The sequence below is a fragment of the Salmo trutta genome, chromosome 18, assembly GCF_901001165.1.
Source record: "Salmo trutta chromosome 18, fSalTru1.1, whole genome shotgun sequence".
In the NCBI taxonomy this organism is placed as follows: Eukaryota; Metazoa; Chordata; class Actinopteri; order Salmoniformes; family Salmonidae; genus Salmo; species Salmo trutta.
The window spans coordinates 50,830,446-50,853,991 of record NC_042974.1 but is presented as its reverse complement, the minus strand read 5'-3'; the positions used below and the strand labels follow the sequence as shown (position 1 = coordinate 50,853,991).

The window sequence follows — 23,546 nt, the reverse complement described above, 5'->3', positions numbered from 1 at the left end:
ATATTCCATTCACTCAGTTCAATGTAACATCCTATACCCATCATGAGGTTGCTACAACCTAGACTATGAATGAAAGTTTACAATGTAGGTGCACACAGGATGAGAGAAAATGTTGAGATGACAGTGACACATTCAATACCGCCTTGCACACTCTTGCCTGCATCTACAGTTGAAGTCAGAAGTTTACATACACTTAGGTTGAACTTGTTGTTTAACCACTCTACAAATTTCTTATTAACAAACTGTAGTTTTGGCAAGTCCATTAGGACATCTACTCTGTGCATGACACAAATCATTTTCCCAACAATTGTTTAGACAGATTACTTCACTTAATCACAATTCCAGTGGGTCAGAAGTTCACATACACTAAGATGACTGTGCCTTTAAACAGCTTGGAAAATTCTAGAAAATTATGTCTTGGCTTTAGAAACTTTTGATAGGCTAATTGACATAATTTGAGTCAATTGGAGGTGTACCTGTGGATGTATTTCAAGGCCTACCTTCAAACTCGGTGCCTCTTTGCTTGACATCATTGGGAAATCAAAAGAAAATCAGCCAAGACCTCAGCATTTTTTTTGTAGACCTCCACAAGTCTGGTTCATTCTTGGGAGCAATTTCCAAACGCCTGAAGGTACCACGTTCATCTGTACAAACAATAGTTTGCAAGTATAAACACCATGGGACCACGCAGCCGTCATACTGCTCAGGAAGGAGACACGTTCTGTCTCCTACAGATGAACGTACTTTGATGCGAAAAGTGCAAATCAATCCCAGAACAACAGCAAAGGACCTTGTGAAGATGCTGGAGGAAACAGGTACAAAAGTATCTATATCCACAGTAAAACGAGTCCTATAATCGACATAACCTGAAAGGCCGCTCAGCAAGGAAGAAGACACTGCTCCAAAACAGCCATAAAAAAGCCAGACTACAGTTTGCAACTGCACATGGGGACAAAGATCGTACTTTTTGGAGAAATATCCTCTGGTCTGATGAAACAAAAAAAAGAACTGTTTGGCCATAATGACCATTGTTATGTTTGGAGAAAAAAGGGGAGGCTTGCATGTCGAAGAACACCATCCCAACCGTGAAGCACGGGGGTGGCAGTATCATGTTGTGGGGGTGTGTTGCTGCAGGAGGGACTGGTGCACATCACAAAATAGATGGCATCATGAGGGAGGAAAATTATGTGGATATATTGAAGCAACATCTCAAGACATCAGTCAGGAAGTTAAAGCTTGGTCGCAAATGGGTCTTCCAAATGGACAATGACCCCAAGCATACTTCCAAAGTTGTGGCAAAATGGCTTAAGGACAACAAAGTCAAGGTATTGGAGTGGCCATCACAAAGCCCTGACCTCAATCCTATTGAAAATTTGTGGGCAGAACTAAAAAAGTGTGTGCGAGCAAGGAGGCCTACAAACCTGACTCAGTTACACCAGCTCTGTCAGGAGGAATGGGCCAACATTCACCCAACTTATTGTGGGAAGCTTGTGGAAGGCTACCCGAAACATTTAACCCTAGTTAAACAATTTAAAGGCAATGCTATCAAATACTAATTGAGTGTATGCAAACTTCTGACCCACTGGGAATGTGATAAAATAAATAAAAGCTGAAATAAATCACTCTACTATTATTCTGACATTTCACATTCTTAAAATAAAAGTGGTGATCCTAACTGACCTAAGACAGGGAACTTTTACTAGGATTAAATGTCAGGAATTGTGAAAAACGAATGTATTTGGCTAAGGTGTATGTAAACTTCCGACTTCAACTGTATCTTATCTAGGGTGTAATCAATAGTCCAACAGTTGCAAATGAGAGTTTCTATTGGACAAATTCAGGTATTTTCCATTTAAGAAAGGTTTTTCAACAGAATCGTCTGAATGAATACACCCCGATCACGAATAAACCGTTCACTTTCATAGTAGCCACGTTGTATTCCTTCTCGACTCTATGCGCTCTCCTCCCCTCACCTTTTCCCTTTGTTTGTTGACTTCAGTTAACACATCAGCTGTATGTGACCAGGCGAAAAAACCTTTCCAAGCCAAACCATGTCATAACCGCTACACACAGCCTACATAATTGTCCCCATATTAGCTAAAGTAACGTCCTAGTCAACATAGCTAATAGAACTAATGCGTTAGTAAACCCTGCTACAATCATGCAGTAACGTTAGTGTATAGTCAGTAAGCAGTTACACCAGCGTGCCCTGGTGGCAATACATTAATAAAACCAAAAGCTTACCTAGACTTGGAAGAGTTCCAGTATTGTGTTGGATAGTCATAGCTAGCTAGCTAACATAGCATCCCTCTGGATATCGATTAAGGCAGTGCCCCGCACGTCTCGGATTCAGAGGGGTTGGGTTAAATACATTAGACACATTTCAGTTGAAGGCATTCAGTTGTACAACTGACTAGGTATCCCCTTTCTGTTTGAGCCAGCTGCATTTGCTAGCTAAGTAAGTGAAATAATTTATTTTACGCAATCTCTTGCTTCTCCATTTATTAAATTAATTTGTTGTAAACTGTTCAACTATGGTCTTTCTGAGTCAACTACTGACATTTTATGCACTGCAGTGCTAGCTAGCTGTAGCTTATGCTTTCAGTACTAGAGTCATTCTCTGATCCTTTGGCTGGGTGGACAACATGTCAGTTCATGCTGCAAGAGCTCTGATAGAGGACGTCTTCCAACATGGTAGTTGTCATAATTACTGGGTAAATCTATGGAAGGGGGTAAGAACCAAGAGCCTCCTAGGTGTACCAAGGAGAAGGAAGCTAGCTGTCCTCTGGCTACACCATGGAGCTACCCTACAGAGTGCTGTTGAGGCTACTGTAGACCATTGCAAAACAGTATGTTTTAATCAATTATTTGGTGACATGAATATATTTAGTATAGTTATCTAAAAAGAGAAAACAATGCTATGTTTCACAATTTTTATGAAATTCACTGAGAATGGTCCCCCCCTTCCTCCGAGGGGCCGCCACTGCTCAAAACACAGTCGCTTTTAGGTTACAAAGATAGTCATACACCCACACAGTGTATGACTATCCAGTTCAGTTTATGGGGTGACTCAGTGTGTGAGCTGGTTAGAGTAGTAAACATCAATACTTCAGTTCGCCTCTCAATTGTCCTTAAAGGGAAAATCCACTCAAAAACTATCTTTAGGTATTTTTTTCATTAGTCCACTGTTGATATGGTCCCAAAATGTTTTACATGTCAGCAGTCAAGTTTTCAAGAAGCGAAGTGTCACCAGCCACATCATGAAGCAAAATATATTTAAGAAGATTTTCACTTTAAGGCTCCTCCAGGGATCGCAACACTCCACACACACACACGTGTGTATTCAATTTCAGACACACCTGGCAGAGACTCATGTACCAGATTCCACTCTGTCAATACAGAACTAAATGAGAGTTTATTGAATGTACAAAACATCCTGTGCTACAGTTCCTCCTGCTGGTCTATATGTAGTGAATGTTTATAGTTCAATGAAAACACACAGCAATAAAAACTCAGTACTATATCTCAAGCATTGGTAACTAAGGGATCCGTTTGTACAGCACTGTAGATACATACAAACACACAATGTGGCGATGAAGAGTCAGTCACAGTGGTTGGAGAGATGACAGATGTTTAGAGTTCAAGCCTTTATACAGTGTGTGTGGAGGGGCGCACAGGGACACCCAGACGGGCATGATAGCGGACGCTCGTCTGAAGGAGCTGACCCCCAACATGCCGATCTTCATCAAGGCAGTACCGGTGGACCATCAGGAGACCAAGAACGTGTATGAGGAGTGTCCCATCAACAAGACCTGTATGAGGGGCCCCACCATCTGGACCTTCAACCTCAAGACCAAGGAGAAGCCTGAGAGAGAGAGAAGAAAAAAGAAAAGAAAAAGGACTAAAGTACTTTCATCTGAAATACTTTAAAATAACAATGTTTCTAAAAAAAAAAACTAACATTTTTAAAACATGTCTATTGGAGGGATGTGATGCTGATTACAGTGAGGTAAGAGGATGTGTGTGGGAGAAAGATGCGTGTTGAAAAACAGCATGAAAAAAATCCACTATCACAGTAGATCTTACTCACGGTCCCACGGTTCCTAGGAAGCTCACATTATGTTACATACTGAATTTAAAATGGATGAAATAGATTACTTTTGTCACTGGCATACACATCCCCCCCCCATAGGTTTTCAACCCCTTTGTTATGTCAAGCCTAAATAAGTTCAGGAATAAACATTTGCTTAACAAGTCAGTGAGTTCACGGAACTTATTATGTGTGCAATACGTGTTTAACAGGATTTTTGAATTACTACCTCATCTCTGTATCCCACACATACAGCTAATTGTAAGGTCCCTCAGTCGAGCAGGGCATTTTGAACACAGGTTCAACAACAAAAACCTGGGAGGTTTTCCAATGCCTCGCAAAGGGCACCCATTGGTAAAAAAAAACGTAGTTACTTCACAATACTAACCTAATTGACAGAGTGAAATGAAGGAAGCCGGTACAGAATAAAAAATATTCAAAAACATGCATCCTGTTTGTAACAAGGCACCAAAGTAAGACTGCAAAAAATGTGGCAAAGCAATTAACACTTAATATTCAGGACAAAAATATATGTTTGTAGGAAATCCAATACAATACAGAGTACCACTCCACATATTTTCAAGCATAGTGGTGGGTGCATCATGTTATGGGTATGCTTGTAACCATTAAGGACTGGTGAGTTATACAGGATAAAACATTATTTTAAAAACTGAACGGAGCTAAGCACAGGCAAAAATCCTAGAGGAAAACCTGGTTGTGTCAGCTTTCTAACAGACACTGGGCGATGAATTCACCTTTATGCAGGACAATAACCTAAAACAAGGCCAAATCTACATTGGAGTTGCTTACACGACAGCTAGTGGCTGAGTTAGTGGACTTAAATCTACTTGAAAATCTATGGCAAGACCTGAAACAAATTATTTATACAATTTTGAACTCCGTCTGTAACACAAAAAAAACTGGAATAATGGTAATGAATACTTCCTAAAGGCACTGTACCGGATACCACAGTGGGGTTGGGATACCACAGTGGGGTTGGGATACCACAGTGGGGTTGGGATTGCCAGGGATCTCACAATAGTTGTGCCGACACGATATGTATTGCGATTGTCATGATTTTATATGCATTGCAAGTCCATACTGTGATTTTACTGCGATGCGATGTTCCAAACCATATGTCCGCTGCAGCTGGACAAGAGAGAGCCATGAGAAAACTAAAGTTTTGATCAGTTTAAAAAAAAAAGTGCCGAATACAAAATTGGCTCCCTATTAACAAAGATGGGAAACAAGTTATGAAGGAAAAATACTGCCGTTTTGGTGCAAGTACAGCCACTAATGCAAAAATATTGCAATGTCAAAACGATACAAACAGTGCTAATTTGTACATCTGGAGGTCCCGGATCACATAGTGAGTGCAAAACGGGCGCTGTTATCCAGGTGGCTCATGAGGAGAAGTGACAAACACACATGTAGCAGTGCAGCAGACCGAGTAAACAGCCAAGTAGAGGACTATCTATGGTGGTGAAATTGACAGCGAGCTACAAGGTGGTGATTAATTCAAAGCATTGTAGACATCACTGCAGAACACCCCCCATTTGCATAAAATACAATTTTAATTGGTCGCATTCACATATTCAGCAGATGTTATTGCAGGTGTAGCGAAACGCTTGTATCTGGTGAGTTACCGCAAAAATGTTTTTGGCTAATAATGTGAGAAATAACCAATAAAAAAAAAATATATATATATATATATATATATATATATATATATATATATATATATATATATATATATATATATATATATATATATATATATATATATATATATATATATATATATATATATATATATAATAATAATGCAAAGTTGCTTAGGAGCTAGAAAACAGGGTGGCCATCTCAATTGGCTCCATCTTGAAACTGACCCATAGCCTATAGTATTCCCACATACTTGAGTATAGCAGTGGGGCTTACACAAGTCTGAATTTCTTATTCGAAGACATCCATTTACAGCAACATTTTGATGTCACTGCAGAACACCCACCATATGCATACAGTGCATTCGGAAACTATTCAGACCCCTTCACTTTTCCCCACATTTTGTTACGTTACAGCCATATTCTAAAAGGAATTAAATAGTCCCCCCCCCAATCTACCCACAATACCCCATGACACAGTAAAAACAAACATTTTTGCAAATGTACTACAGTAACAATAAAATTCAGGAATATCACATTTACATATGTATTCAGACCCTTTACTCAGTACTTTCATGAAGCACCTTTGGCAGCAACTACAGCCTCGAGTCTTCTTGGGTATGACGCTACAAGCTTGGCACACCTGTATTTGGAGAGTTTGTCCCATTCCTCTCTGCAGATCCTCTCAAGCTCTGTCAGGTTGGATGGGGAGCGTCGCTGCACAGCTATTTTCAGGCCTCTCAGAGGATGTTCGATCGGGTTCAAGTCCGGGCTATGGCTGGTTGTCCTTTTGGAAGGTGAACCTTCGCCCCAGTCTGAGGTCCTGAGTGCTCTGGAGCAGGTTTTTAATCAAGGATCTGTCCGTTCATCTTTCTCTCGATCCTGACTGGTCTCCCAGTCCCTGGCGCTGAAAAACACCACCCACAGCATGCTGCCACCACCATGCTTCATTGTCAGGATGATGCCAGGTTTCCTCCAGATGTGACGCTTGGCATTCAGGCCAAAGAGTTCAAGCTTGGTTTCATCAGACCAGAGAATCTTGTTTCTCAAGGTCTGAGAGTCCTTTAGGTGCCTTTGGCAAACTCCAAGCGGGCTATCATGTGTCTTTTACTGAGGAGTAGCTTCCGTCTGGCCACGACCATAAAGGCCTGATTGGTGGCGTGCTGCAGAGATGGTTGTCCTTCTGGAAGGTTCTCCCATCTCTACAAAGGAACTCTGGAGCTCTGACAGAGTGACGATCGTGTTTTTGGTCACCTCCCTGGCCAAGGCCCTTCTCCCCCAATTGCTCAGTTTGGACGGGCATCCAGCTCTATGAAAAGTCTTGGTGGTTCCAAACTTCTTCCATTTAAGAATAATGGAGGCCACTGTTCTTGGTGACCTTCAATGCTGCAGAAATGTTTTGGTACCCTTCCCCAGATCTGTGCCTTGACACAATCCTGTCTCGGAGCTCTAAGTACAATTCCTTCGACCTCATGGCTTGGTTTTTGCTCTGACATGCACTGTCAACTGTGGGACCTTATATATATATATATATATATATGACACACACACACACACACACAGGTGTGTGCGCGCGCCTTTCTAAAACATGTCCAATCTAGTTGTAGAAACATCTCAAGGATGATCAATGGAAACACGATGCACCGGAGCTCAATTTCAAATATCATAGCAAAGGGTCTGAATACTTACGTAAATGTGATTTGTTTTTTATTTTTAATACATTTGTAAAAATATGGTTTTCGCTTTGTCATTATGGGGTATTGTGTGTAGATTGATTGATGTTTAATCTTAGAATAAGGCTGTAAAGTAACAAAATGTGGAAAAAACTGTATTCACACATACTCAGCTGTGGGGCTTACAAGACCAGAATTTCATACACACAGAACAAAAATATAAATGCAACAATTTAAAAGATTTTACTGAGTTACAGTTCATAAGGAAATCAGTCAATTGAAATAAATTCATTAGGCACTTATCTATGGATTTCACATGACTGGAAATACAGGCATCTTAAAATAAAATAGGCAGGGGCGTGGATCAGAAAACCAGTCAGTATCTGGTGTGACCATCATTTGCCTCATTCAGTGCAACATCTCCTTCGCATAAAGTTAATCAGGCTGTTGATTGTGGCCTGTGGAATGTTGTCCCCCTCCTCTTCACTAGATAGGTGCTTCTACACCGGCATTGCTTGCTGTTTGGGGTTTTAGGCTGGGTTTCTGTACAGCACTTTGAGATATCAGCTGATGTAAGAAGGGCTATATAAATACATTTGATTTGATATTGTCAGAAACTGGAACATGCTGTTGTACACATCCATCCAGAGCATCCCAAACTTGATCAGTGGGTGACATGTCGGGTGATTATGCAGGCCATGGAAGAACTGGGACATTTTCAGCTTCCAGGAATTGTGTACAGATCATTGTGACATGGGGCCGTGCATTATCCTGCTGAAACATGAGCTGATGGCGGCGGATGAATGGCAGGACAATGGTCTTCAGGATCTCTGTGCATTGAAATTGCCATTGATAAAATGTAATTGTGTTCATTGTCTGTAGCTTATGCCTGCCCATACCATATCCCTACCACCACAGGCCACTCTGTTCACAACGTTGACGTCAGCAAACCGCTCGCCCACATGACGCCACACACGCGGTCCGCCATCTGCCCGGTAGAGCACACTTCTCCAGCGTGCCAGTGGCAATCAAAGGTGAGCATTTAGCTACTGAAGTCAGTTACGATGCCAAACTGCAGTCAGTTCAAGACCCTGGGTGAGGACGACGAGTATGCAGATGAGCTTCCCTGAGACGTCTGACAGTTTGTGCAGAAATTCTTCGGTTGTGCAAACTCACAGTTTCATCAGCTGGTCTCAGACAATTCTGCAGGTGAAGAAGCTGGATGTGGAGGTCCTGGGCTGGTGTGGCTTCAAGTGGCCTGCGATCGTGAGGTCAGTTGGACGTACTGATAAATTCACTAAAAAAACAACAACGTTGGAGGCGGCTTTTGGTAGAGAAATGAACATTACATTTTCTGGCAACAGCTCTGGTGGACATTTCTGCAGTCAGCATGACAATTGCACGCTCCCTCAACTTGAGATATCTGTGGCATTGTGTTGCGACAGAATTGCAGCTGTGTAATTATCATGCTGTTTAAATCAGCTTCTTGATATGGCACACCTGTCAAGTGGATGGATTTTCTTGGCAAAGGAGAAATACTCACTAACAGGGATGTAAACAAATGTCCACAACATTTGAGAGAAATTATCTTTTTGTGCATATGGAACATTTTTGGGATCTTTTATTTCAGCTAATGAAACATATATTTTTGTTAAGTGTAATTTAAGATACCAATGTAGCAGTAGACCAAATATCACAATAATGAAATAGAACTTAAAATAAATCAATGTAGGCTACAGCAAAAAAAACACATGAGAATATATAGTCCTTCTGCCTGTGATAATATGAAACGTATATTCAGAATAACGTCACAGTATAGAAGTTTGTGAAGGAAAAATATGTTCCTACCTTAGTTCTCAAAACCTCCCACAATGACTCCATGTCAAGTCCATGTAACTCCTGACAGTCAATTTCTTGCTCAAAGCCATGTGGCTGTGACATTAGGCAAGTCTACATCCCTGTTTGAACACAAATCAGGTCACCCTCTTATCCTCCCTCTGACCCCACTGTCTCGTACACTGCATACGCCATCTGTCAAATCATCACCGCAATGCCATAATGAAAGGGGATTTAACTAGAGGGAGGAGGGAAACTCCCTGTCACATTCCTTTCTCACTCTCACACAGCTGAATGGGTCCAGACTGCAGAATGTTGATGCCCTCAGCTGAGGGATCAAAAGGCCAGAGAGTTTCTCTCAGAGCCAGGACATTGAGGAGGGAGTGTCCTCTATATGTACAATGGATAAAGGTCTGTGTGGTAAGGGCAGTGGGGGTAGGATTCAAGCAGGGGTAGCTCGGTTTAGTTTCTGGGCAGGGCTAGATTGGAAGCTAGGATTTGAGTTTGGGTTGAGGGCTGGTACACACAGCAGTAACTGAGGACATTCTGCCATTCTGGACAGCGTCTACTTCTGTGCATGACTAAGAGATGATCGTTCAGTGGGAGTGGTACCCGTGTTGGGTTAGTACACTGTGTGCCTGTGCGCTCTTGTCTGCGTGTGTTACCCGTGTTAGGCGGTGTCTCTCAGAAGAAGTTCTTGATGAGGGGAGTAAGCAGTTTGACCCACAGTTTGACGTGGCGGTCTGGCTGCTGGAACGTAGAGCTGGACACCTCTGTAGACCTCTGGTACAACATCTCCTGCTCCTGTGTGTGTGATAGAGAGACAGCGATCGAGATGTAGAGAAGCAGAAAGATAAATAAATAATGTGTGTATGAAGGGGCACATTAAAATTGAAGGCCATAGTATAGCCATACATCAGCTCCCACTGTCTCACAGAGACATTTAGCACAAGTTGCTGAACAAGTTTCCCTCCAAGCTCGAACTCAGTCTGCGTTGCATATGCCAGCTCAGCATAGCTTATTATACCAGGAACTATCAGACCAGTTGAATTTTGTAGACAGGCCTTTGGTTGAGAGCTGTATAAAGCAGAGCCACAGTATTGAGCCATCAAGTCCGTTTAAATAAAGTTTTCAGTTTGAATGGCCTACCTCCTGCAGCTGGGCCTGTAGTACCTGGTTCTCTGTTACTATGGCGATCTGGGCCTCCAGGTCCCGGTGCACAGAGCGATAGCCAAAGTTAGGAGACCCAATCAGTGTCAGGCATGGCCGCACTTGCCCCCGTAGGTAGTACCACAACCCTGCGTGCACACACACACACACGAGAGAGAGAGAGATATTGGTGGAGGAAGGAAAGAGGGGAGTAGTTTCCCCACATCAGTGATTTGTTCTGCAGCTAAGGGTCAGGGTCTGCTCTACTCTAATGGTCATTGATTCTCTCCCAGCTGGGTGCTGTGTGTGTTCTCCCCCACTGTTCTCGCTCCTGCAGTGCTTGCTGTGCTTACGGGAAACCGCCGGCCCGCCCTGTTTCATCTAATAAAAGGGACTTCTCTTCACTGTGTGTTCATTTCCCGCTCTCCCTCCCCTACATTTTTTTCAAAGACTGGTCTTTTGAAGAAGAAGAAAAAAAAAACTACTTACCTAGCTACTAATGCATCACTAACATTTCAGTTAAGCCGAATATTATTTATTTTGGACACATTGCCTTTTTATTCTATAAGTATCAGCGAAAGAGAAGTGCATGTTGGCAGTAGTTTAGATATCATTTGTCAGAGCATTGTTTATAAGCCGTTTCAAATGGGGATTTTGGTTCCTGTTTGCCACGCCCACAAATATAAAGAACACACTAAAGCACAGAAACCCCCGAAGTCCATCAAAACCCAGAAATGACTCTGTGTGTGTGTGTTTCCTTGGCCCGGGGCTAAGGGTGAATGACTTGACAAGCCGTTGTCACTCCCGCAACATGTCTAGCTTACCACAGGGACAGAACAGCAGAGCCAGAGAACATAACAGTAGAACGTGGTCCAGCTAATCTGTCTGTCAGGCTGGAATAGACACTCTGTGCGAGTCCCAAAGGGCACCTTATTCCCTAAATAGTGTACTACTTTTGACCAGGGCCCATAGAGCTCTGGTCAAAAGTGTAGTGCACTATATAGGAAATAGGGTGCCATTTGGGACTCACCCTCGGCTTCCCAGCAGCTCCCTGTCTGACCATGGCACATCATAGCAACAACAATCACATCACTACCTGGCATAACTCACAGCCAAATCTAGGCTCTCAGGCCAAGGGTTATATTGTGTGTGTAGCCTACTTTCTCTGCGTGCGTGTCACCCACCCTTGGCGTGGAAGGTCCATTGTGCTCTGTGGTACTCGTGGAGGTGAACCCTCTCCTGCTGACCCAGTTGACACACTTTGCTGTAGAACTGTCTGGCAATGTGGATGTAGGCGGCTGGGATCTCTCCGGCAATGCCCTTGGCGCCGAAAAACCCGTTGACCTCCGGGGAGGCGGTGAGGATCCGGTAGTCGGCGCCCCGCCCGAGAACCAGCGACATGTAGGCCCTGGTCAGGTTGAAATACCCCGACGTCAGAAACACCGTCGCACCGGGACCCGCATCAGTCAGCAAACGCTGCAAGGAAATAAGGTGAAGTTCAGATGTAGTGGCCACATTTACATTTTTAAGTCACACAGGAAAAAAAAAAGACAAAAACATTCCAAGATAACATGTGCAGTGGGAGTTGTTTGTCCGATATTAGTTGGTGAGGGCAGTGGTATCCAGGTGCATGTCTGTGTACCCACCTGTGTGACCTGCTCATCCACCTGTATTCCCAGAGGTTTCATCTGAACCAGAGGAAAAACCCAAGTATCCTCCTTCCCTCCTTCCTCCCCCTCGCTCTCCCGCACCAAACGTTCTGATTCGGCGATGTGTTGCCGCGCGCGAGCCGTGTTGACCACCTCCATGATGTGTTTCCGAGCCGACGCCGAAAAATCATCTCTGTTGCCTAGTGACAAAAGAATGTAGTGATGTAAGAGAAGAGGAAACAGACCGACCTGGTTAAAGCTAGAATCCATTTTAGGACTTCTAAATGAATGATATATACACATCAATTAATTCATGAAGAACATGACTTATAAATGCCTCATGACCTTAGTTTAACAAAAAACATGGTGAAAATGATAATGTCGATATATTGTCAGTCCTTGCAACCATAGTGATGTCTATGAATTTAAGGGTGTCAACTTTCTCCAGGCCCATCCCTAAGCTTTTTACCAAAACACATGCAGGGTGACCCCTTTATTGTTGTTTCGACTAAGGATTCTAGCTTTAACCATACACCGCAGCAAACGTTGAACGACATCTTTCACACACACACACACAGTGTGCAGTAGAGCAGGGGAGTGCATAAAGTACAGTTGGTAATTTAGTTCTGGGCATGACAGCTGTGGGTCAATATCTGGACTACACCTGGCGGCTGGGGCCACGCACAGACATGACTCAGAGAGAGAGGAGGGAGGGAGGGAAGGAGGGAAGGAGGGAGAGAGGGGTACCTGTAAGTTCAGCATTTGAGTTCATTCTAAAGACGTGCTTTTACTGTAAAGTTAACGCTCCCTTTCAGCTGGGGAACTTCATTCACTAATGATTAGAGTGTGTGTGTTTTCCCACTCCGTATTGCTTACCAGCAAATCTGACATCACTGCTCTATTTCTGGTCTCCGTGCCAACTGCGGTCCAGCTCTGCAGACATGTCATTCAGCTCTCTCGCCTGCCTCCCACTCTCTCATTCACACACATGCCAGTTCGCGGATTTCACCGGGTCTCTGAACTGGAACCAGGCTACATTTGCAGCCAATCTGATTCCATTACCCTTTCCAACACCACCACATTACACTATATTATGAGAGTGTGCGGGAAGAACTGAGCAAGGAGTTACACACTTAGGGTCTGTGTATGTGTTACCTCTGTGTTATGTGTGCGTTTTATACCTCTGTAGGGGTGCACCATGCCGTACATCATGCTCACAGAGTTGTCGGTCTGTAGCTGTAACGACACGTCACCCACGGCGCCCACCAGATCAGAGAAGAAGTCGGCCACCTCCCCACAGTTCTCCAGGAGCACGTAGCGGTCTTGTCTGTTGGTGAAGTACGAGTCACTCAGGTTGGCCCTGCGGAAGGAGGGAGGTGAGACAGAGAGTGAAGGACAGAGAGACAAGGTTGAACGAGAGATGCCAAAAAAAACATCAGCTACTGTATGAAAAAAAAACACCAACTGTTTATCGCGAGCGTGTACCCGCTGATGATGAGGTCGTCATCAAACAGGTAAGCTTTGATGTGCTGTACCCCAATGGTCTCGTTGAAGCGCTGTGGGACCAGGAGCCGGAGCAGCCCTCTCAGGTCAGGGGTATGGTACAGAGACACGCGCATCTGACTGCTGTACTGCTGCAGCAACGGCAGCAACATGGTCCTAGAGTTAGTCTGACCTAGACCGACAGAGAGAAGGGTTACAGACAGACAACTTTGTAAGAGTGATATGGCATTCTCCCTCACACACCTACCTCGTGAGCCACGCGTGTAGTCAAGTAGAATGGAGACCTGCAGGTCGGGGTTGTCACCCTCCTGTGAACGCTCCAGAGCTTCCTGCATACAGTCCACCAGCTCCTGTTCCAGCGGCCCTGTACCCAGATACAGGGAGGCCATCACCACTCGCCTCTTAGCCGTCTTTATACGAGCCTGAACAGAAAAAAAACTAAATTACAGTAAATTCAGGCATTACAGGACAAACTAGAGGGCTTCATCAGGGGGCTTGAACTCCCTCCGAATAAAATTCAAAGACGTCACACACAGAACCTGATATTCTTCCAGCCTAGTCATTATTTCTCAATCAGGTGAGTCACATGCACTGTTTCCTAATGTTCCCACACAGCCAAATAAACAGATTTTTTTGTTGTTGCTGTGCCCGAAAGGGTTGTTGCCGGTGACTCAAGCATTATCACAAACTCACACATCCTGTACGCAATTCAAACAAATAGTCAACCACGGAAAGAAACAAACACACACACGGTTGAGCGCCACTGTGGTATAAAGAGCACACTGTGTTGGAGGGAACAATCAATTATTTCCTTTCCTCGTTTTTTGATAATTACACCCTCTTTTTTAGTACATCACATGATTTAGAGAAAGCTTCCACCACACACACACACACACACACACACACACCTTACCTTCATGGTGTGGTAGAACTGGTCAGGGGATGTGAGGATGTGGATGTGTGTGCCGGGAACCCTGAAGGCGGGCACGTGTTCTGCCATCCAGCGGAAGCGGGCACGGAGGCCATCGGTACCCTGAACTCCAGTCGACCCAGGGGACCTGAAGACGGGAAGGGGAGAGGGGTCTGCCTCCGCTAGGAGAGGGGCTAAGAGCAACACGGATGACCTGGAAGAGAGAGAGGTAGGGGGGTGGGGAGACGTGGAGGGAAATTAGTCTATAGCTGAAGTGGCGATTGCCTCCCATTGATAAAAAAAAACAAATCCAACCCCCCACCTCCATTATCACTGTGAATTATCACACTTACTGAAATCTTTGACAACAGAGGGCTCAGTCATATTGCTGGTGTGTGTACGCGTGTCTAACCCCATCCCTAATGTTCAGTAACACACACGTCATGTGATTCTCAACCAGGCACTAGGTTCATACCAGTATGGCTGTTGTTGCTCGGTCTGTGACTGTCTTTAAAACGCAACTGACAGACAAAAGGATGGAGGACCCAATCTACTGTAAAGGTTGTGACCCTCAGAGGTCATTCCACATGCAGTAATATCCCTGAATTTAATTCCTGAAAGATCTCAACCTGGCATTCACTAAGTGCGTCCCAAATGACACCCTATACTAGGGTTGGGCGATGTCAACCTTTGTCCTATCATGATTGATTATGTACCCATAAAACATTGTGATATACTGATGGGTTCTGACTTGTAAACTTGAAATATCATTCAAATCAACTCACTAAGGGAGAGAGGGGAATGCAGAACATGTTATTGTTGTTCACAGACATTATTTCACTGTATCACAACTCCAGTGGGTCAGAAGTTCACATACACTAAGATGACTGTGCCTTTAAACAGCTTAGAAAATTCCAGAAAATGATGTCATGGCTTTAGAAGCTTCTGACAGGCTAATTGACATCATTTGAGTCAATTGGAGGTGTACCTATGGATGTATTTCAAGGCCTACCTTCAAACTCAGTGCCTCTTTGCTTGACATCATGGGGAAATCAAAAGAAAATCAGCCAAGACCTCAGAATTTATTTTTGTAGACCTCCACAAGTCTGGTTCATCCTTGGGAGCAATTTCCAAATTCCTGAAGGTACCACGTTCATCTGTACAAACAATAGTACGCAAGTATAAACACCATGGAACCACGCAGCTGTCATACCGCTCAGGAAGGAGACACGTTCTGTCTCCTAGAGATGAACGTACTTTGTTGCGAAAAGTGCAAATCAATCCCAGAACAGCAGCAAAGGACCTTTTGAAGATGCTGGAGGAAACAGGTACAAAAGTATCTTTATCCACATTAAAACGAGTCCTATATCAACATAACCTGAAAGGCCACTCAGCAAGGAAGAAGCCACTGCTCCAAGACCGCCATAAAAAAGCCAGACTCCGGTTTGCAACTGCACATGGGGACAAAGATCGTACTTTTGGAGAAATGTCCTCTGGTCTGATGAAACAAAAATAGAACTGTTTGGCCAAAATGACCATCGTTATGTTTGGAGGAAAAAGGGGGAGGCTTGCAAGCCGAAGAACACCATCCCAACCATGAAGCACGGGGGTGGCAGCATCATGTTGTGGGGGTGCTTTGCTGCAGGACTGGTGCACTTCACAAAATAGATGGCATCACGAGGAAAGAAAAATGTGGATATATTGAAGCAACATCTCAAGACATCAGTCAGGAAGTTAAAGCTTGGTAGCAAATGGGTCTTCCAAATAGATAATGACCGCAAGCATACTTCCAAAGTTGTGGCAAAATGGCTTAAGGACAACAAAATCAAGGTATTGGAGTGGCCATCACAAAGCCCTGACCTCAATCTTAGAGAAAATTTGTGGGCAGAACTGAAAAAGTGTGTGCGAGCAAGGAGGCCTACAAACCTGACTCAGTTACACCAGCTCTGTCAGGAGGAATGGGACAAAATTCACCCGACTTATTGTGGGAAGCTTATGGAAGGCTACCTGAAATGTTTGACCGAAGTTAAACAATTTAAAGGCAATGCTACCAAATACTAATTGAGTGTATGTAAACTTCTGACCCACTGGGAATGTGATGAAAGCTGAAATAAATCATTCTCTCTATTATTCTGACATTTCACATTCTTAAAATAAAGTGGTGATCTTAACATAAGACAGGGAATTTTTACTAGGATTAAATATCAGGAATTGTGAAAAACTGAGTTTAAATGCATTTGGCTAAGGTGTATGTAAACTTCTGACTTCAACTGTATGTCTTGTCTTATGCAGCCGTGTGACCCTGTTGGTGAATAAACTTGGTTCGAGCTTTACTAGTCATACGTGAGTTTTTACTCTGTTTATTTAGAATCTAACAATACAATGATGGTCGCCCCTATGAGGCCACTCCCCCAAATATATATCTATTTTTTAATCAGCTAAAAATGACCGTTGGACTATAGTGCGAATTCAAACGCAACTAGACAAAAAATGATGAAAGATAATGTTGAAAGCCTGGGCAGAGGCTAAGTTCAGGCGATGGCAAATCTTCTCTAATACTCCTTTCTGGTGGAAAAGCAGAGCAGGTGTGTGCGCACATGCACATGATAGAGCAGTGAAAATGAATGGGCCATCTTACTGAAGTGAGCTAGGTTATAGGCCTACATCATGGGCTAGATAGAAGCAGTCTACCATCTTCAGAACTGGATAATTGCTTTTTTTTCATAATAAGATTGAAAAATGTATATTATTGTTCATACTATCCCTCATAAAGCTGTGATTGAGAATAGTCTAGGCTTAGGCTATAGACTTTCATTTGTTATTTTTGAAAGCCACAACAACTAGGACACCTTCATAGGCTAGAATATTTGGGAAACAAGCTACTGTTCATAACTTTAACTTGCCTTTCATGATAGGCCTAGGAGAAGGATAGATTGAAAACCAAAATTGTCAAACTCGCATTGAGGGATTTTTCCGGCTATTGATATTGTTCGCTCATAATTAGTCCTCTGGCTACCTTAAGGTTTTAGGCGATTCAAATAACTGAGATGAAACATTCATTGTTTGATTGGGAAAAAGCCATGCATAAAAACGATGAAGCATAGGCTATGAATATGACGGAAGGCTATCAAATGGAGAGACAAGGGAATATAGGCTTCTTTATAAAACGTTTTTTTTTTTTTTAAAACAGGTAGACACAAGCTATTTAAGGAGTGTCCGTTATAAAAATAAGTTTAGGCTATAGCCTAATACCCATGCATCCGACAGATCAACTTTTCTGACTGGGCATTTTGCACTCCTTTGGTGGAATTCTGTCTGACCTAGATTCCACTCTTGCATTCTGTAGGCTATATAAAAAGGTATCTCTTCAAATAAGCTAGAGCAAATTAGAATAGGCAAATTACGCTGAATGTCACTTGTGTGCTGCAATACTTTTTTTTCCTGCGCTGCACCAATCAAGTTCAAACAGGCTTAACCACAGTCTGTCACATCAATGTCACCATCAATAATGGCTGACAACCATTGTTGCTATCGTAATATTGCCCAACCCTACATAGCGTCACCCTTTACCCTATGGGTCATGGTCAAATGTAGTGCACTATTAAGGGAATATAGTGCCATTTGGGATGCTGCCCCAGAGTTCATTCAGGACAGAGAGTTGGGGAGGAACAATAGCAGGGGGGGGGGGGGGGGAATTACAGTGTGGGTTCAACCCACAGGAGACAAAACAATCAACATAAACATCAAACAGCCGAGTCACATAGAGATGTGGCTCCACTGTTGTTTTGAACCAATAGCTTTAAAGCCTATGGGTTGAACCATCCTTTTATTATGGTGGTCCAACAACTCGGTGTCCTATCCATATAGGCTAAGTATACAATACTAGACCCCTGTTTTACCACTGGACAAAGGTTGGATGGGTGTAAGTACACTGGAACACAGTGTCTTTAGAGAGAACACACTAGACTCACTCTTTGTAGAACAGTGGGAATATCATGAGGTTAGATCTTAGAGAAAGCTGAGATATGTGCTGGGGGAATTGATGAAAAAAAGTTAGTGCAATAGGGGCATACCGGTGACAGCTAGAAGAAAGCCATTTTAGTTGTGAGTACGTGTGGCTGCCATTGTACGTGTTTGTCCCGGGGGTTAATTTAGATCATGTGTCTTCCATCCAAACAGTTTCTTATTACTGCTAACAGGCAACACAATCCTCCTTTCTTCCCTCCCTCCTTTACCCCACAGTCAGGAGGGCATTGACAGACAAATGTGTCATTCATTCCCATCAAACTGAAGAAAACAGACTAAAACATGGAGTGACCACTTGAACTTTACCAATAAGAAAGGCTCATTTTCATTTTTCACTTCTAAACGTTTTGCTATGGTGTTCCCAAGTGAATATGACCATGAACACAGTTGAAGTCAGAAGTTTACATACACCTTTGCCAAATACATTTAAACTCAGTTTCACAATTCCTGACACTTAATCCTAGTAAAAATTCCCTGTCTTGGGTCAGTTAAGATCACCACTTTATTTTAAGAATGTGAAGTCAGAATAATAAACTCAGCAAAAAAAAAAAGAACCATCCTCTCACTGTCAACTGTGTTTATTTTCAGCAAACTTAACATGTGTAAATATTTGTATGAACTTAATATGATACAAAAGAGACAAATTGAACAAGTTCCACAGACCTGTGACTAACATATATGGAATAATGTGTCCCTGAACAAAGGGGGGGGGGGGGGGGGGGGGGTCAAAATCAAAAGTAACAGTCAGTATCTGGTGTGGCCACCAGCTGCATTAAGTACTGCAGTGTACATCCTCCTCATGGACTGCACCAGATTTGCCAGTTCTTGCTGTGAGATGTTACCCCACTCTTCCACCAAGGTACCTGCAAGTTCCTGGACATTTCTGGGGGGGGGGGGGGGGACATTTCTGGCCCTAGCACTCACCCTCCGATCCAACAGGTCCCAGACGTGCTCAATGGGACTGAGATCCGGGCTCGTCACTGGCCATGGCAGAGACCGAAATTCCTGTCTTGCAGGAAATCACGTACAGAATGAACAGTATGGTTGGTGGCATTGTCATGCTGGAGGGTCATGTCAGGATGAGCCTGCAGGAAGGGTACCACATGAGGGAGGAGGGTGTCTTCCCTGTAACGCACAGCGTTGAGATTGCCTGCAATGACAACAAGCTCAGTCCGATGATACTGTGACACACCGTCCCAGACCATGACGGACCCTCCACCTCCATCCCACTCCAGAGTACAGGCCTCGGTGTAACGCTCACTACTTCGACAATGAACGCGAATCCGACCATCCCTCCTGGTGAGACAAAACCGCAACTCGTCAGTCAAGAGCACCTTTTGCCAGTCCTGTCTGGTCCAGCGATGGTGGGTTTGTGCCCATAGGCGACATTGTTGCCAGTGATGTCTGGTAAGGACCTGCCTTACAACAGGCCTACAAGCCCTCAGTCCAGCCTCTCTCAGCCTATTGTGGACAGTCTGAGTACTGATGGAGGGTTTGTGTGTTCCTGGTGTAACTCAGGCAGTTGTTGTTGCCATCCTGTACCTGTCCCGCAGGTGTGATGTTCGGATGTACTGATCCTGTGCAGGTGTTGTTACATGTGGTCTACCACTGCGAGGACGATCAGCTGTCCGTCCTTTCTCCCTGTAGCTCGGTCTTAGGCGTCTCACAATACAGACATTGCAATTGATTGCCCTGGCCACATCTGCAGTCCTTATGCCTCCTTGCAGCATGCCTAAGGCACATTCACGCAGATGAGTAGGGACCCTGGACATCTTTCCTTTGGTGTTTTTCAGAGTCAGTAGAAAGGCCTCTTTAGTGTCCTAAGTTTTCATAACATAATTGCCTACCGCCTGTGAGCTGTTAGTGTCTTAGCGACAGTTCCACAGGTGCATGTTAATTAATTGTTTATGGTTCATTGAACAAGCATGGGAAACAGTGTTTAAACCCTTTACAATGAAGATCTGTGAAGTTATTTGGATTTTTACGAATTATCATCGAATGACAAGGTCCTGAAAATGGGACGTTTCTTTTTTTGCCGAGTTTAGTAGAGAGAATGATTTCAGCTTTTAATTCTTTCATCAAATTCTCAGTGGGTCAGACGTTTACATACACTCAATTAGTAGTTGGTAGCATTGCCTTTAAATTGTTTAACTTGGGTCAAACGTGTCAGGTAGCCTTCCACAAGCTTCCCACAATAAGTTGGGTGAATTTTGGCCCATTCCTCCTGACAGAGCTGGTGTAACTAAGTCAGGTTTGTCGACCTTGCTCGCACACACTTTTTCAGTTCTGCCCACAAAATTTCTACAGGATTGAGGTCAGGGCTTTGTGATGGCCACTCCAATACCTTGATTTTGTTGTCCTTAAGCCATTTTGCCACAACTTCGGAAGTATGCTTGCGGTCATTGTTCATTTCGAAGACCCATTTGCAACCAAGCTTTAACTTCCTGACTGATGTCTTTAGATGTTGCTTCAATATATCCACATAATTTTTTCTACCTCGTGAGCCATCTATATTGTGAAGTGCACCAGTCCCTCCTGCAGCAAAGCGCCCCCACAACATGATGCTGCCACTCCCATGCTTCACGATTGGGATGGTGTTCTGTGGCTTGCTAGCCTCCCCCTTTTTCCTCCAAACATAACAATGGTCATTTTGGCCAAACAGTTCTATTTTTGTTTCATCAGACCAGAGGACATTTCTCCAAAAAGTACGATCTTTGTCCCCATGTGCAGTTGCAAACCGTAGTCTGGCTTTTTTAATGGCGGTTTTGGAGCAGCGGCTTCTTCCTTGCTGAGCGGCCTTTCAGGTTTTTACTGTGGATATAGATACTTTTGTACCAGTTCCCTCCAGCATCTTCACAAGGTCCTTTGCTGTTGTTCTAGGATTGATTAGCACTTTTTGCACCAAAGTACATTCATCTCTAGGAGACAGAACGTGTCTCCTTCCTGAGCGGTATGACGGCTGCGTGGTCCCATGGTGTTTATACTTGCGTACTATTGTTTGTACAGATGAACGTGGTACCTTCAGGCATTTGGAAATTGCTCCCAAGGATGAACCAGACTTGTGGAGGTCTACAATTTTTTTTCCTGAAGTCTTGGCTGATTTCTTTGGATTTTTCCATGAGGTCAAGCAAAGAGGCACTGAGTTTGAAGGTAAGCCTTGAAATACATCCAGAGGTACACCTCCAATTGACATTTTCTGGAATTTTCCAAGCTGTTTAAAGGCACAGTCAACTTAGTGTATGTAAATGTAACAGTATTGCTTCCGTCCCTCTCCTCGCCCCAACCTGGGCTTGAACCAGGGACCCTCTGCGCACATCAACAACTGACACCCACGAAGCATCGTTACCCATCGCGCCACAAAAGCCGCGGCCCTTGCAGCGCAAGGGGAACAACTACTTAAGGTCGCAGAGCCAGTGACGTCACCGATTGAAACGCTACTAGCGCGCACCACCGCTAACTAGCTAGCCATTTCACATCGGTTACATAAACTTCTGACCCACTGGAATTGTGATACAGTGAATTAGAAGTGAAATAATCTGTCTGTAAACAGTTGTTGGAAAAATTACTTGTGTCGTGCACAAAGTAGATGTCCTAACCGACTTGCCAAAACTATGGTTTGTTAACAAGAAATTTGTGGAGTGGTTGAAAAACGAGTTTTAATGACGCCAACCTAAGTGTATGTAAACGTCCGACTTCAACTGTACATGCAAGTGCATCTATCATCTGTCGCTCAGCTGCAGTGAATAGAGATGTGATATTGTGTGTAGCCAAATCAAGCCTCTAGGGTGCCATGAATATTGAGATAAAACTATTCTATGGCCATAAGCGTGCTATACTGGTCCTTGAAAACTAGATAAATACCACGTATTATTATTAAGAGTCCCATGTAGCCTAGCAAGTCTAGGTGCCATGATAGCCACCTCAGGTTATAGGAATGACGATAAAGCTCAGCTATGTCCAAAATCGCACTCTATGCACTACTTGCCCTGGTCAAAAGTAGTACACTAAATAGGGAATTGGGTGCATTTGGGATGCAACCCTAGTCTAGATGAGGAGTCGTTTTGACCGCACAGGGTTGATATCACTCCTGCATGACAGTCTACAACCCTGACCTTGGTACTCACAGCTATGCCTAGGCCAGACACTGTCTGTGAGACACTATGGTATTAGCTACTTAAGGTGACGTAAAACTGACGCATAATATATGCAGTTGTGGACAGACATTTGACAATCGTTGTTACTTTAGGTTTTCAGGAACCCACAAAAGGACCTTAGATATGTCCTCATTCTGAGAATTTCTGAGTTACTCTTACTCTACACGCAGAGACTTGACAACACAAGGAGGAAGAGGCGAATTCACAGATAAGGGCTAAAGAAACTGGAAAGGAAGTCTCATATCGCACCATATCTAGCCCACAGAGAATGTTTTGCAAAGTTTATATCTACTTGCTGAACTTGACATGCACGTGTGTTAATCGTGTAACCTTGACTTGAGCATGTAGCTATGTTGTAAGATTTAAACTATTTGCACACAACAGTAATGCCAATCAGATCAACGAATGCAACATACATTTTTTTTCAATAATATTTGACGCAAGCTAAGAAATTGACATGGCAAAAAACAACAGGAAACACTGTGCACGTAAAGACAGGCAGTACGCACACGTCGCTGGCAAGACAACTCTGTCATTACGTCTGACGAAGAAAAAGTGTCTGTCTTTTTTTCTCCATGTCTACAACAGTCGTATATTAATTACCCTCTCCTCCGATTCCGTGTGCGGAACAATCGGTCTGATATTCGGGTGAAAAGCCCGGTAAGGACCGGTGTGTACACAGAGTACACAAGCCTCCTCCACGATTTGGGAGCCGCCATCATGACAGCCGTTTCAATCAACCCAACTTTATCAGCAAATGGAAACGAAACAAGGACATCCGCACTGCACATGCACAAAATGTTCTGCACACAGTGTTCAACGTATGTGCATCGGGGTACAGCTGGATTATAAATAAACTATTTCTGAAATTTAGTTGAGGGCAGAATCTGGATTA

The 23,546-nt window shown here is 43.6% G+C and overlaps 1 protein-coding gene across 1 annotated transcript; it reads right to left on the bottom strand.

Moving 5' to 3' along the window:
• Positions 1-2,921: 2,921 nt before the first annotated feature.
• On the bottom strand, positions 2,922-23,426 carry LOC115153471 (CDP-diacylglycerol--glycerol-3-phosphate 3-phosphatidyltransferase, mitochondrial). Its single transcript, XM_029698939.1, has 10 exons — positions 23,255-23,426; positions 14,475-14,685; positions 13,809-13,983; positions 13,544-13,733; positions 13,240-13,418; positions 12,056-12,258; positions 11,594-11,885; positions 10,410-10,558; positions 9,926-10,064; positions 2,922-3,865 (listed from the first exon to the last, which is right to left on the bottom strand). Exons 1-9 carry the CDS (start codon positions 23,371-23,373, stop codon positions 9,945-9,947), a joined length of 1,638 nt encoding a protein of 545 aa, XP_029554799.1. The 5' UTR covers positions 23,374-23,426; the 3' UTR covers positions 2,922-3,865; positions 9,926-9,944.
• Positions 23,427-23,546: the final 120 nt, after the last annotated feature.